Source organism: Pholcus phalangioides, unplaced genomic scaffold (assembly GCF_987345545.1).
Source record: "Pholcus phalangioides strain wild (caught in Gottingen) unplaced genomic scaffold, Ppha-v1.0 ptg000004l_1, whole genome shotgun sequence".
NCBI lineage: Eukaryota > Metazoa > Arthropoda > Arachnida > Araneae > Pholcidae > Pholcus > Pholcus phalangioides.
Window position 1 is genome coordinate 6,053,011 of NW_028301597.1, and position 14,508 is coordinate 6,067,518.

Sequence of the window (14,508 nt, forward strand, 5' to 3'; positions counted from 1 at the left end):
GTAATCTACACATTTTGCACTGTGCTTTTGAAAGTGGTCTCGAAGGAGCGTCATTCTTAAAAAACGTATGTCTTCAAAATTTGCGGTCCCTTGTTGAAGAGAGTTGACAAGCTCTGCACTTTGGAAGACTCCAAAAAAAGAATGTAATACATATGAGGAGAGACAGCAAAGAATTATCTGTGGTTGTGAGTACACTGTTTTGGCCAAAAATTGATTTTGTAACCAAGTCATTTATCATTTTGCTTTGGCTTAAGTCAATCTTATAGGAAACTGAAATAGTGCTATGAAAAAAAAAGTTAATTAAAAATTTTTTTTTGCAAAAAAAAATTTTTTTAGGGATTTTTTTCCATTATGCTATGATTATGTTGTCTAAGGGGGTTACCCTTCCCCCATCCTACTTTTTAGTCCTGCGTTTTCCTACTTTTTCTCATTTTTTGAGTGGGAGCCCTGATTATGAAAAAACTAAAACACATAGAATAGAGATAGCAACAGAGGATTCCCTGCCCCCTCCCAATTTTTATATTGTGTTTAAAAAAAGCAGAATTAAAAAAAAAAATAGTAAAATACAGGGCATGATAAATCCTAGGCGAAAGGTTGCCAAGGCCACTGAAATGTGGAATTGGCCTGTAAAAGTTCCTATGCATGGTTATTAAATTGGAACCTTAGGGTGACACAAAATTTTCTTTATGTCAGCATGTCTGGCTCATGGCTAATTTTTTATTTTTTTTAATTGTGAAGAACTAGTGAAATATGATTTGAAAATAATACTGGTTGAAAAATTATTTTTTTGTAGATGAAAATTTGAGCCATTTAAAATATTTCAAATGAACTTAAATAAATACCCTGAGTGCATTTATAAATAAAAAATCATAAAAAAAATATTGTCTCAAAATGATAAATTATTAAGTTCTTAGAAAAAGAACAACATTTTACTATTATTCTGGAGCCTAAAAAGGAAATACAGAAAATATTTTGAAGAAAATGTTAAAAAAAATGCAGAAATTACAACCCTTCAAGTATTTATTTGCCAAGGATATTGATTTGATTCTTGTACTTCTGTAGGTCTCTCTTTTCTACAGGAATTTTTAATTTTAACAACATTTTTGTCCCTGTAGTTAATTTTTTATTCGGTTTTTAAAAAGTGGGTAGGTTATTTTCTGAGCCCTTTACTACCCATCAGAAATGCATTTGGTTGTAGTTAAAGTAAGAAATTCCTCCTGAAGACAACCCATGCATCAGAATGCTAATGGTGCAGTTGCCATGCTCGATTGTTATCTTTGAAGGCAAGTATCAGGAGATAGGTATAGTTTCCCCAACTTTGAGGTGACCATAAATAAATGTTACTATCACCATATGTTAGTCCCTTCTGGCTATAGATGGAAATTACAATTTGATGTGTGAACGCATCTCATCCCGGCTGGAACTGAAAGGGGTGAAAGAATTTTAAACAGAGCTTCTATACTCTAAAGGGAAGAAAATTCAGACCCAATTCAATCATTACAGTAGAACCTCTCTGATCTCCTCTCTACTCTCCAGGACCAAGGTGATTCCAGATTAGGGAATTTTTCGGATTATGGATCAAGTTTTGTTTGTTTCATAAATTTTCATATTTAAATCAGTTGCATCTTTCAGCACATTGGTTCATATTTTTTTAAAAAGAAATTTAATAAAGCAATTTTATATGCGTACATATACCGTATATGCACACATAATGGATAATTTTATTTTAAACCATAATTTCCAATTTACATACAGTTACTAGCAGGGCTTGACGAATTCCAGATACCAGGTTGCTATAGGCACCTAAAATTTTCTGTGTGTGGTTACTAAATTGGTTTCTAAGGGCAACACAAAGTTTCAGACTTCATGTTAGCATGTTACCAATGTAAAAAAAATCAATAATACTGGAAAAGAAGAAAAATTATTTTGGACCATTTTCCTCATGGGGAATTTTTTTTTTTTTGGCTTCCAAAAGATCTGGCTAGTGGCTAAATTGTTCTTCAATTTGTCAAACCCTGATTACTAGTTATCCATAAAAAAAATCCGTGTACTTTTCTATTTTTATTACCTAGATTCTACATTTTTAAGCATTTTTGTACGTATTGCTCAGATGTGAATAACTGAAAACTTTTTGTTTCTAAAGATCATAAGTGGTAGATTTTCCAACTCTATATTTTTCACACAACATTCATATAGGTGTTACACATTCTAGCTTTTTCAAAAGTTCAACTTTCTCACATATATCTGAAGTGTTATATTTCCGTTTGCAGCTTATACCTGCCTCATAACTTGATGTTTTCAAAATGTTTGGAAATTCCTTTAGATAATCACAGAAAATAATAGTGCTTGACAGGTTCTAAAATGCTATAAGGTTAACTGTACAGCATAGAGAAATGAAGAAAGAAAAGTTTTTTGTTTTTTTTTTAATAATAATGTGATCTTCACGTATTCCCAAGGGATCAGCCTGATCCGTCCAGGGAATTTGTTAGTGTTAGGTTAGTAGACATCCATGCCTGAACCGGGATTCGAACCCAGACCTGCACAGTGAGAAGCTAGTTCCCTAACCACTTGACTGCCAGGCGGCCTATGATCTTTTGATCATAGCTGACTTTTTGATTAATTACATTCATTGACACAAGATGGGGCCATCATTATTTTCATTTTCTCAGAAGCCTGAAACTGCAGTGGTAAACAACAATAACAAGTACAAAAAAAAAAAAAAAAAAAATTTGAAAATGCAGTATGCAATAGAAAAATTCTCAGCAGAAGTATTCAGATTATGGGTGTTCCGATTAGAGTTTCTACTGCAGTAAACTGTCTTATGGTTATATGACTAGAGCTGGTGTACATTAATGAAAGAAACACAATGTGTTTGACCTATTTCAGTATTTCTCTCTGATCTTTGCAATGTCAGTTTTCTTGAAAAAGAAATTTCAGTTTAAATTTTTTCTTCAAACAGCTTCAGCAACTTTGTTCAGTGTATGTCTTATATTCTATTTGTGATAAACAATGTGTCAAATTCATGAAATAAAAATTACTTGTTTTTAATTTATTTTAATTTTAAAATTTAAAGTTTTTTACCAAAAAGATTTCTTTATTTTTAAGCTCTAAACACCAATTTTCACTTTATTCAAACATGCTGCAGTTTTTAAAGCATTAATTTAAAAGATAAGAAAAATTATTCCTCATAAATAGCATTTTATTTTATATAATATTTTTTCTATTTGCTTATACTGTCAATAAACATGAATATCATTTTCATAGCACGTGCAAGAGCTGCCATGGATGCACCCTATAACAATTCTCGTTCATTGGTATCTGCAAAGATGAAGCACAGCACTTGCGTGATGAGATCTTCATGTTTGTATAGGAGACTGAAGGATGAAACTGATGAAAGACGAAAGTCCAAAGGCCACCATAGTAGACAATCTAGTCGTGATAGCACACACAGTCGCCATAGTAGGCAAGGAAGCAAAGACAACAACTGCCATTCTAAACTTTCTAGTAAAGAAAATAACAACTTGCTTATAGATGTTGAACATTTTGGAAAAAATATAGAAATATATGGAACTCTCCCGAAAAAGGGAAACAAGAAAAAAAGGTGTACATCACCAAGTGTTCCAAGACCAAAGGAAGATCAAATATACAAAGATTTTTTGGACAAACAACGAAAAAATATAGATACAGTAATGATAAATGATCATAAAAACCAAAAACTTCACGACAACACAAGATCAAAACCTATCGTTTCACCCGAAACTAAACGCCTGAAAAAACCTGCTGAATTAGCACCACTAAAGCCACGCAAAAAGCAAGATAGTTGCATAAATCCAACAATAGAGGTTGATATCAGCCTACAGAAAAAAAAGAATGTAAAATTATTTGATGAGCCGAAGGTCACACAGTCCCTAGGTGATGAAAATACAAGTGACAAAGATATGAAGTATTCTGAAACACCTGACGATAGCAATAGTTCAGATAAAAGACAACATAAAATTAAAAGAAAGCTAATGGGTGGGTTCATGAAACGCAAAAATAGAAGTTTGCCAGATTTGAGAACTGATGAATTTTCAGATGATTGTGATCAACTAAACGAGAGCACAGAGGGATCTATTGTTGCTGCTTTAACATTGTCAAACGACCGATCTCCATCCAATATTGCTACAATCACTAGAGGTTTTCATCAACCACATTATGCTTTTGTGAAAAAAGATTTGAAACAAAGACCATCATTAGTTAAAGTGAATCCACCAAATGTACAGAGTTCAGTATTCAATGTGCCAACATTAAAAAAAAACCATTCATTTTCTCCCTCATTAAAAGAGCCCTCAGAAGAGAAAACTCAATCAGAAACAAAATTTGATTGTCCTTCGAAAATCCCATTCATGACAAGCCCGGGTAGATTGGAGTTTTCAAGTGATTTGCATATAACTAGTTCAACAAAACCTATACATGTGGTGTCGCCTGTACCTAATCTGAATATAAATGCAGCAGTAACATTTCCAGAAGCAAAAATTTCAAATGAAGAAGTTTCACATAAAGAAATGATACCATCAAAAAATGGATTACTGAACAGTGACAATCCATTTCTTGCTGAACTACAGGCAAAAAGAAAAGAGATAAGTAATAAAAAAGAAATGATAAAAAATAATCATAGGATTTTTGAGAAAAACGATTCTAATAGCATGCAGATGGCTTCCTTGAAAACTGGATCATCACAACTTTCAAAACCAGCAGAACAAAGTGGAGGTATGTCATGGATTAAAGAATTACAGTCAAAACAAAAGCGAATGCAGCAAACTTCAACTGAGAGAAACACAGAGGTGACAATGAGAGCACTTGTGGGTGTTGTAACAGGTGAGTGATACGAGTATTTATTAGAGTAAATGTTATTATTTTACAATATCTGACTTCAGTTTGTCTCGTATGAGACTCATATTATGTGAGTTTCATTTGTTTTAGGGAATTATTGATTCATGGTGGCATGGGGCAGGAAGAAAATTTACGGGGGGGGGGGGGGGAATGCAAATAAGTACATCATCGAATGCCTTTAAAACTCTGAGACATTTGGAATTCTTCTGTAGTGCATAAAGATAACAAAACACATCATTCTCATCTAATAAGAAAAACTTTTGTGTGTATGCGTGTCTCCTGCAATTTACATAAAGTATATGTAGATTTTGAGAAGCTTTTTTATCTCATACTCATATTTGCATCTCAAATTCATGTCCATCTCTAATTATTATTGGTGATGCTGCTAACACGTAACAAATACTCAAGATTGCAAAAAACGATGGGTTAAAATTTTAACCGTGCATCTCGTTTGGGACATTCTGTGGGCGGGGTGCATTTGTGGTGTAGCAGTAGTAGGTAGGGCCTCCAAAAAATGGCTCGGGGATCCATTATGTTCTTAAGTCAGCCACCTCGTTGGGAAATTTGCCTGTTGTGGCGTTGTATTTGCATAAATGCAGGGCGTCCATAATTAAAAGACCTTATTTTAAAGTAGCATACAAGCAAAACCAGTCATCAGAAAATAGTGAAATTTTGTGGAGGACTTCATGAAATGATGGAAATTTTTTTCGGAGGGAAAATTAGTTGCACATGTTGCCACCAGAGGGTGTTTTATTAAGGAATGACACATATAGGCAAGCATTTACAATTTTAATAATTGTTGAACACTTTTACAATCGTTACTGCAAACAAAACATGTCCCACATTATGACCATCATTTTCAGATGCCATGTAAAATCGCAAGATGGAATGTTCCACAACTGATCGAAGTGTGCGTGGGAAATGTTCAGCACGTGGCATGAAATGCTGCTTTTAATGTCAGGTAAAGTTCTTGGATTGTCATGACTTACCAGACGTTCCAAATGCCCCACAAAGCCAAAAATCGCATGGATAAAGTCTGGGGATCTGGGAGCCCATAGATTAGGGAAGTGCCAGCTGATGACACATTCTTCTGTAAAATGTGTTTTAAGAACATTCTTAACACATACTGCAATGTGTGGAGGAACTCCGTTTTGTATAAAGATTGTGTCTACAAGGCAGTGATGTGCTTGCATGGCCGGAACAATTCCTTTCTGTAACAGCAATGCATATTGCTTGCTGGTGATTGAACATGTCAGTGGACCTGTAGAACATAACTCCTCGTATAAGTAGGGACCAAGAATAGATGATGCAACAAATCCACACCATACCGTCACTTTCGGTGAATGAAACGGAACCTCTAAGATAGCGTGCAGATGTTCTTGTTCCCATATTCGGCAGTTATGAGTATTGACTGCAACATCCAAGTCTTCGTCTGTCCAGAGGATATTCCAAGGCTATTCTGAAGCAACCTCAACGCGAGCTAGAAACTGCAGTGAGAACCACAGTCGAGCGTCATAATCATGTAGAAGCAACCACAGAACAAGTAAAAGTTTATATGATAATATCGGAGGGTATTCAGCATGACCTTATGGGCAGTTGAACATGGCCTATGCAACACCTTACACTAGTGCTACCACAAGATTCTGAAGCTGTGTCGTCTTCCACCTGATGTTTCAGAACTTCAAAGAAGATAACTTAAAATTGGATCTCCAACTAAGTGGTGTCTATTTAACCGGTTGAGCGGTGAAAGGTTTTTCGATTTCTATTTGAAAAACGGTGTGAGGTTATACGGAAAAATACTTGTAAAGTGGCGAAGCTTCGTTATCTCAAGTAGTGCTATCCCCCCCCAACAAACATGCAGGACAACAGAGAAGGCGTGGTTGGTGGGGTCCATCCAAGTGACAGGTTGGCTACACCTATTCCTAAGTCATCCTATTCTTTACTAATACACACTCAACTTCAGTACCTGTTCTTTTGTTACAGTATTGGCCATTTTTTTTCTCCCTGTCGTGGTCATAGACATATTTAGAAGTTCATTTTTCCTATTGCTGTGGAACATCGCTAAAATGACACTTGATACAACGATATTTTTCAAGTATTATTTGGAAATGTCTATACTCTAATGTTAATCGGCTGCCTCTCGATATAGCGATAATCCCACTACAGCGATATTTTTTCTTAGTCCGCAGACTATCGTTATATTGATGTTTCACTGTATATATATTGTACTTTTCTCACTAATTTATTGGCGAAAAGAAGCGTTTATATTCTCTAAATGCACAGCAACACACGGGGTATCAAGGATTACGCAACAAAGTTTTTCTTTTCATTTTTATTTTAAAAAATATTTATGCCCGTTCTGATTCTACGTAGAGTTTCACGGCGTTACAATACTTTATAATCGCACTTCCTTGCAATTTTTTCGTTCCTCTTTCGCTGACGTTGCATGCGACTTATCATTTTGTGGTATCACTAAAGTGTCTTAGCACATTTTATCCGAGAAGTGTGATGCACTTTTCCAATGCATACTTTTCAGTTTAATCGAATAGCTTTTTCACAAGGCTGCACAGTTTTGAACAGTATAGGAAATTTATGAAAGCAACACACATTATGTGTGATAAGGCACAAAAATATACATATATGGTGTACCTTGAATTTCCTAGAAAGTTGAAAATAACAGTAGTCGATGATTTTAATTACACAAATATCGATATTATACCTTATGAGTAAATTTGAAATATGCAATGAATTGGAAAATACCTTCGTTTTTATTTAATCTATTTATACAACACGAAATGATTTATACTTCACGTAAAAAGACTAACTGATTATAAAATATATCAATTTTATGTGTATATGGAAGGAATCAATTATTATGATGTATTTAATACATGCCATTAATAATGTAAGATACATTATAAACGCAAACGTTTTAAAAGCCTATTTGAGCCTCATTTCGATAGGTAGCATGTTTAGCAACGCAATGTATCTTACAGAATTTTTTTTTCTTTTGATGAAATTTACTTTCTTTGATGATATACAGACCAAAAAATAAAAATAAAAGGTAACAAAAGGAATGGAATATTTGTGAAAATTTTAATTGAATCAACGATAACAACTGCTTTTCAGGGTTTATCTCAATGTAATGTCACATTCAGTTGGTCACATATAATTGAATTTTTACGCTTCGCATAAATTACATGTGTTATCATAGGATTCTATAAACACATTAAAAAAAAAAAAAAACCCGCATACATACACACAGTTGTACCCACTTATAACGAAGCTAGAAAAAACAGCGAATGTATTCAATATAAGCGAATTTTATTACATCCGTACCAGCTTGGAAAATGATACGATTAAGCGAATAACACATCTTGCACGAGCGATACGCATTTTTCAGTAATCTGAACATTCTTAGAATGAATAGATTAAAATAAAGATTAAAAACTTAATTGATGATATAATAACATTCCATATGAATGTTGTTATATAATCAATATGTTATTATATAGAAAATAATATGTACCGATTATTATTTTTCTTGATATGATTGTAAATGTCAACCGTATTGCGTTTAAATCATTTTTGCCAAATAAGCATGCACAAAATATGTCTTTTATTTTAGTAAGTGCATAAACACCAAACAATTTTTGGTCTCTTTTTTGAATCATTCAAAGAGAATGAAAGAATTATACAAAAGGAATTATATTATCAAATCCGGACCACAATCATCCCATTCTTTTTTGCATGCATGGTATGTATTACGAAAACTACTATATATACATCGAGTAGCTTTGTGTATCAAAATTACACTAAATACAACATAGGCGTTCTCAGGATTTTCTCAAGAATGGGGGGGGGGGGGAGGAGGGGTCAAATTTTTTTTCTTCTGAAGGAGGGGGGCAGTGAAGTTTTTACTGAAAAATAACGCTGTAATCTCGGCCAAAGCTTGAACCCCTTCTCCCCTTTTCATACGCCAACGAAACATTCTGTATTTGGGGGGGGGGGGGATCGTTTCATGCCTTGACGCTGCTCAGAAAACATGTCAATTTCAATATTATTTTTGACAAACCGACATCTCTCTATGATTTTTTTTCTTTCAAATTTCACATAAAAAAGAAAAAATTGAGGAAATTAAGATGTCGGAAAATACAGTAGATTTTGCTTTCGAAGACAAATTAAACATGCAGCACAATGTTTCAAAAAGGCCACATCACATACGTTTTCAAATAAAGAAAGTCTTGGTTTTGACGTATACCGCGTACGAGCTATTTCTTTATAAAATTTAGTTCCCTTGGTAGGGTGCAAGTCACATAGACTATTATTGCTTTCAAAAGAGAAAAAATGTCTTTCTGATCGATATACCGATTTCTTTGATCGTTAGAGTTGGTGTCGCTAGCCATAATTATAAATGGTCACAATTATCACCAAACACTATGCCAACGTGGTGATGACCCTAAATCATAGGAATCGATACATGGGGCCGGTCAAAGCACAAAATTTGGACATTGGCTGGGCAAACTGCCCAATTTCGGGCTTCGCCACTGTTATGCATGGTCGCAACTAGATGCATGGTCACCCGGGGCAAGTGCGCATTTTGCCCCCCCCCCTCCACCCGCTTGTAATGTTGAAAGTAAGGTTTGAGAATGAAATTTTCTCCCCCCTCTGGTCCAGCGCCTAGGGCACGAGGCCCGCCTGCTCCCAGGACTCGGTCGATTGCGCCGAAAATGGGAGTGTTTGTATTCCCCCCAACAGGTCGATTGCGCCGAGTGTGGAAATCGGGTTGTTTGGATATCGGGGTGAGCGCAATCGACCTATAAACGGTTTATCTTCTGCGCAATCGACTTACACCCCTGCTCCCTAGTTGCGGCCCTGCCCGTTTATATATATATTTATTTATGCAGACCAAAAGAGAAATATCGTTGTATATTGGTTATCGTTATATCGAGAGGCATCAATTTAACATTAGAGTAGTGACATTTCCGCACAAAACTCGAAAAATATCATTGTTGAAGGATTTATCGCTTATCGTTGTAGCGGGGTTCCACTGTATTTAAAAAATTTGTAAAATATAATTAAAACATTTATAATTAAAACAGAAATTGTGAATTAACAAATAGCACGAAATATTATGCAAGTCTCAAGTTAAATTTATATCCATATAACTTAGAATAAATTCTAAAAAAAAAAAAAAATTCTGGAAAAAAATTTAATTTTAATTTCATCTTCCAGTCAATAAACTTTTTGTTGGATTTTAGTGGATTGCATACGTTTATTTATGTTTATATACAGTGAAATCTCGTTACAATGTCACTGATACAACGATAAATCCATGGCCCCCACTTCCTGGACTAGGGCCCCCAGGCTGGAATCTTTTGCGGGCCCCCCCCCCGACCAGACTTTCGCGGGCCCTCTTATGATGGATTTATAGCGTTAAAAAACAAAAATAATGAAAATCGTCCCGGGCCCCAGGGCTGGAGCCTTGCCAGCCCACCCCTTGTGGGGGCTATGGATAAATCCTACTACAACGATATTTTTTCGTCTTATTTAGCAATGCCTATAGCTTAATATTGAAGTGCTGCCTCTCGATATAGCAATAACCCTTCTACAACGATATTTTTCATGGTCTCGAGAATATCGTTATATCGAGATTTCACTGAAAAATTAAAATAAAATAAAAAAATATTTTTGAGAAAAATTTTGACGTACAGCATCACATGTTGTGAATATAAGTGTGGAAAAAACAGTTCCCCTCCTTAGAAAGATAAACAGTTTCTCTCCTTCTTTCTCTGTACCACCCCTCCCTAATTCCATTTTAACAATCTAGCATTCTTACTTTCAAGATACCAGTAAAAAAGCCACACCTTATTCTGTACAGACGGTATTTATTGTGACGGTCTATAACCAATTCATTGTACTGTTCAACCGAGCGCTTCATTCATTTGAAGGATTAGGAGGCGTTGAAGGTGTCAGTCAATGTACAATAGGTCAAGGGGGAAGGAACAGGTCTTCCATGACCCATATATTCGTCACCACCACTCAAGGATTGGAAAAAGTTTGACCCATATAGTCGTCATCACCACTCAAGGATTGGAAACATTATGACCCATATATTCGTCATTGCCACTTGACTGGTTAGATATGAAGTCACTCATCTTGGATACATAATCTCTCAAGCGGGATGAAGAATAAATCCAGAAAATTCTGAAGCAGAAAAAGATTGTGAACAGAAAATATGCATGAGCTTTGGAGTTCCCTAGGGTTTTGCTATTACATGCTTATTCCATAGCAACTTGCCAATAAAGGTCACAAGAAAAATCCTTTTATTAACCCTTTGCTCACAAGCAAATTGGCAAGGAATTCGGATGATCTATTTGATGAATTGGCAATAAATGTAGTAACCTTGTGTCCTAACCTATCCGCATGTTAGAAATGGGGAAGGGGAAAAAAAACCAAATAAAAAGTATGACAGTATAAAAGATAAGGTGATAAGTAGAGCCTGGATTATATGCACTAAAAAGTGGCAAAATATGCTCTAAAAATATGGAAATATGCACTTAAAAATGCAAAAATATTCTTATAATATTATAATATATTATATACTTATAAATGAAAAATGTGCTCTTAAAAATGCAAAAATAAGCACTTAAAATGCCAAAATATGCACCGAAAGTCACAAAATATGCATTAAACACCCCAGAATATGCAATAGAAATGTTGAAAAAGTCAAAAATTCTAAAATATGTTCAAAAAATAAGAAAATAGCATTAAAAAAATCGCCATGCAAAAAAAAAAGATGTTTTTCTTTTCTATTTCTAAGGCTTCTTTTCTATTTCTTAGTGCATATGTATTTCATTTACAAAACATATCACCTCAGACATATATATATACCGCATGTACAAATAACTTCTACATATTTTATATTCAGGCATTTTTTTAATTTTCTGTTTGTTGTAGTTGCTCAATAACAAAAATACCAATAACAAAAGAATTTCGACACTATTTCTAAAAAAATTTAACACTTTGACATATCTCTAGAAATAGTCTTACAATAAAATAGTTAGTATTTGTAAAATACTTTATAAATATGTATTAATTCAGTAAATTTCACCTGCAGGAAAAAAACCAATGTTATGGAAATATTGTGAATATTTATTTAAAAAAATTATAAAAAAAATTGAGTGAGCTCAAATAAACCTTCAAACATATGCCCTTAAACTGAAAATTCTTTGATTTTATGCATTTATATGCATTAATGCTAAAAAAAGGCCAAAATATGCAAATGCATATGCACATAATCCGGGCTCTAGTGATAAGAATTTAAGCACAAAGATTTCTTTTCACCCTCACCCTACCTGCTCTTTCACTCATATGATACATCATATGTGAGGAAAAACTCACTATCAAGGGCATACAAAAAACCAAAAGAAAAAAAAAAATTCTAAGGTTGCAACAAAGCTTTGGAATGATCAGGAGAGAGGAAAATAAAACCGAGCGAACTTGTTTGAATTCATTCCACTGCATTTGGATGCAATATTACATCCTTTGATCGTAAAGTGGTTTAACTTTGAAAAATGTAACCAATAAGCACATCAGTTACATTCTAGCTAATGTAAATATAGGCTTATTAGTTGTTTCTTATCTCAAGTTTTTCAAATTTGGTGCATAGGTGCTGTTGAGGTATTAAAATAACATTTTCATTGGTCAGCTTGTTTGTTGAACCCTCACCCTCTAAAAGCAGACAAACATCAAAGCAGAGCTGCGGAAGTGTTAAAATGAGGAACTAAAAGATAGAGATGAAAATTTTATAAATTAGCTAGTTTTATTTATACAAGTTTATAAATTGAAAAACAATAACACTTCGCCTTGATATAAGATGAAAAAAATATAAAGTTCATAAAATTTTTGAACACAGCATGAAACATTTTTTACCTTTGACAACAACACTCATTGGCGTTGCAAGCTCCAAAGTTAGGTTTTACGTGGTTTGTATCAGGGTTGACAGGTTTTTGACACACTACAGTTTTTGATAGTTCAAGACCAGTGATTCCCAACAATGGCGATGGAATGTTCCGGGGGGGGGGGGGGCAGTAGAAGCTACGAGTATAATAGGATCCTATAGGTTAGAATGCGTTGGAGGGCGATGGGAGAAAAAGATTTCTGAAGGGGTGATGGGGCAAAAAAGGTTGGGAACTATGGTTTATTAATATTAATTATTATATAATAAGCTTTGATATTAGTGACTATACACTTACAGAATCCAACATGGATGGGGTTTTTTGCAGTCCCCCGGCTAGATTTTTCACAGCACCCCCCCCCCCCATATTAAAATTATAGAGTGAAAAAACAAAAAATGATGAAAACCATATATATCAGGCCCAGAGCTGCATCTGTGTCAGTCCCACTCTTGTGAGAGGTCATGCCTGGGGGTCTAATGTCCATAAGTGACCCCACCCCTCATATTTTATATAGTATAATAAAATTTTGAAAATAAGTAGAAAATATGTAGGCTGTTTACTTCCGGCTAAGTATGGGACTACCATAGCATCACTTTGCCTAGGGGCCCAAGGTTGAGACAGTCCTGAATAGAACTCGGATTAGCGGGAAGCTCAATAAATTCTAGGCCAGTGGTCTGGAGGCCAATCCTATTTGCAAAATTTTAATTCAATATAAATTCACTGAAAAAATCAATACAATATGTATGAAGGACCTTGCTTCTAGCTGAAGGTCGAAGAATCTGGGCAAGACAGTAGAGCCCCGGGCAAAAAAAGATTAAGAAACGCTGGTTTAGACCATAGTTCCCCAACCTTGTTCTCCCATTGCCCCCCAATGCAATCTACCCTGTAGGATCCTATGTTATACCCGTAGCTTCCACCGCTCCCTGGAACTTTTCATCGCCCATTAAAGCCCACATTGGGAATCACTGGTTTAGACCCTAGTTTCCCAAACTTTTCATTCTGTCGCCCCCTTCAGAAATTTTTCTCTCACATCACCCCCTAACTCAAGTAAACCCATAGGATTCCATGTTAAATCCATAGGTTCTATCACCCCCTTTGCCCATTCGATCACCCTCCAGGGGGCAATATTGCCCACTTTGGGAAACACTGGTTTAGACCGTGGTTTAAACAGTCACGTTAAAACCTCAAATATTGCTTTTCAATACAAAAATTCCCATTGTAAAAACACACATTAACTGTATGTAATGTTTAAAGTGACTATGTTATGCCAAGAATAAATACTTAATAGATTTTAAAATAATTTTCTACTCTCCACAGAATATTATTTTGGACAATATATGTTTTTATTACAAAAATATACAATTTGAATAAAGCATAGCATAAATGCTGAAGGAAAAACTATGGAATAATTTATATTTTCTTCAATTCAAAATGATTCTTGACCTTCCAAAATTTCTTTCTGCTTATATATGTGCATAGATGTAAACATTTGCTGTACTCTTTTTATAACAGGTGTTTACACACAAATGCTCTGATTTCTGTTATTATTAAATTATCTAGATCAGCGGTTCTCAACCGGTGCTCCACGGAGCTCCAAGGGCTCCGCGGGAAGGGAAATAAAAAAAACCAGTAAAATTTAAAAAAATAATTATAAATATTTTCAAATAGCAAAAAT

General features: G+C 34.7%; 1 protein-coding gene across 1 annotated transcript in view; it reads left to right on the forward strand.

The window, feature by feature from the left end:
- LOC149086495 (uncharacterized) overlaps nucleotides 1–14,508 on the forward strand; it is a 115,737-nt gene that overhangs the window by 91,373 nt on the left and 9,856 nt on the right. Inside the window, exon 15 of the mRNA XM_089255943.1 lies at nucleotides 3,265–4,857. Coding sequence (XP_089112069.1) covers nucleotides 3,265–4,857 — 1,593 coding nt within the window. The remainder of the gene's footprint in view (nucleotides 1–3,264; nucleotides 4,858–14,508) is intronic.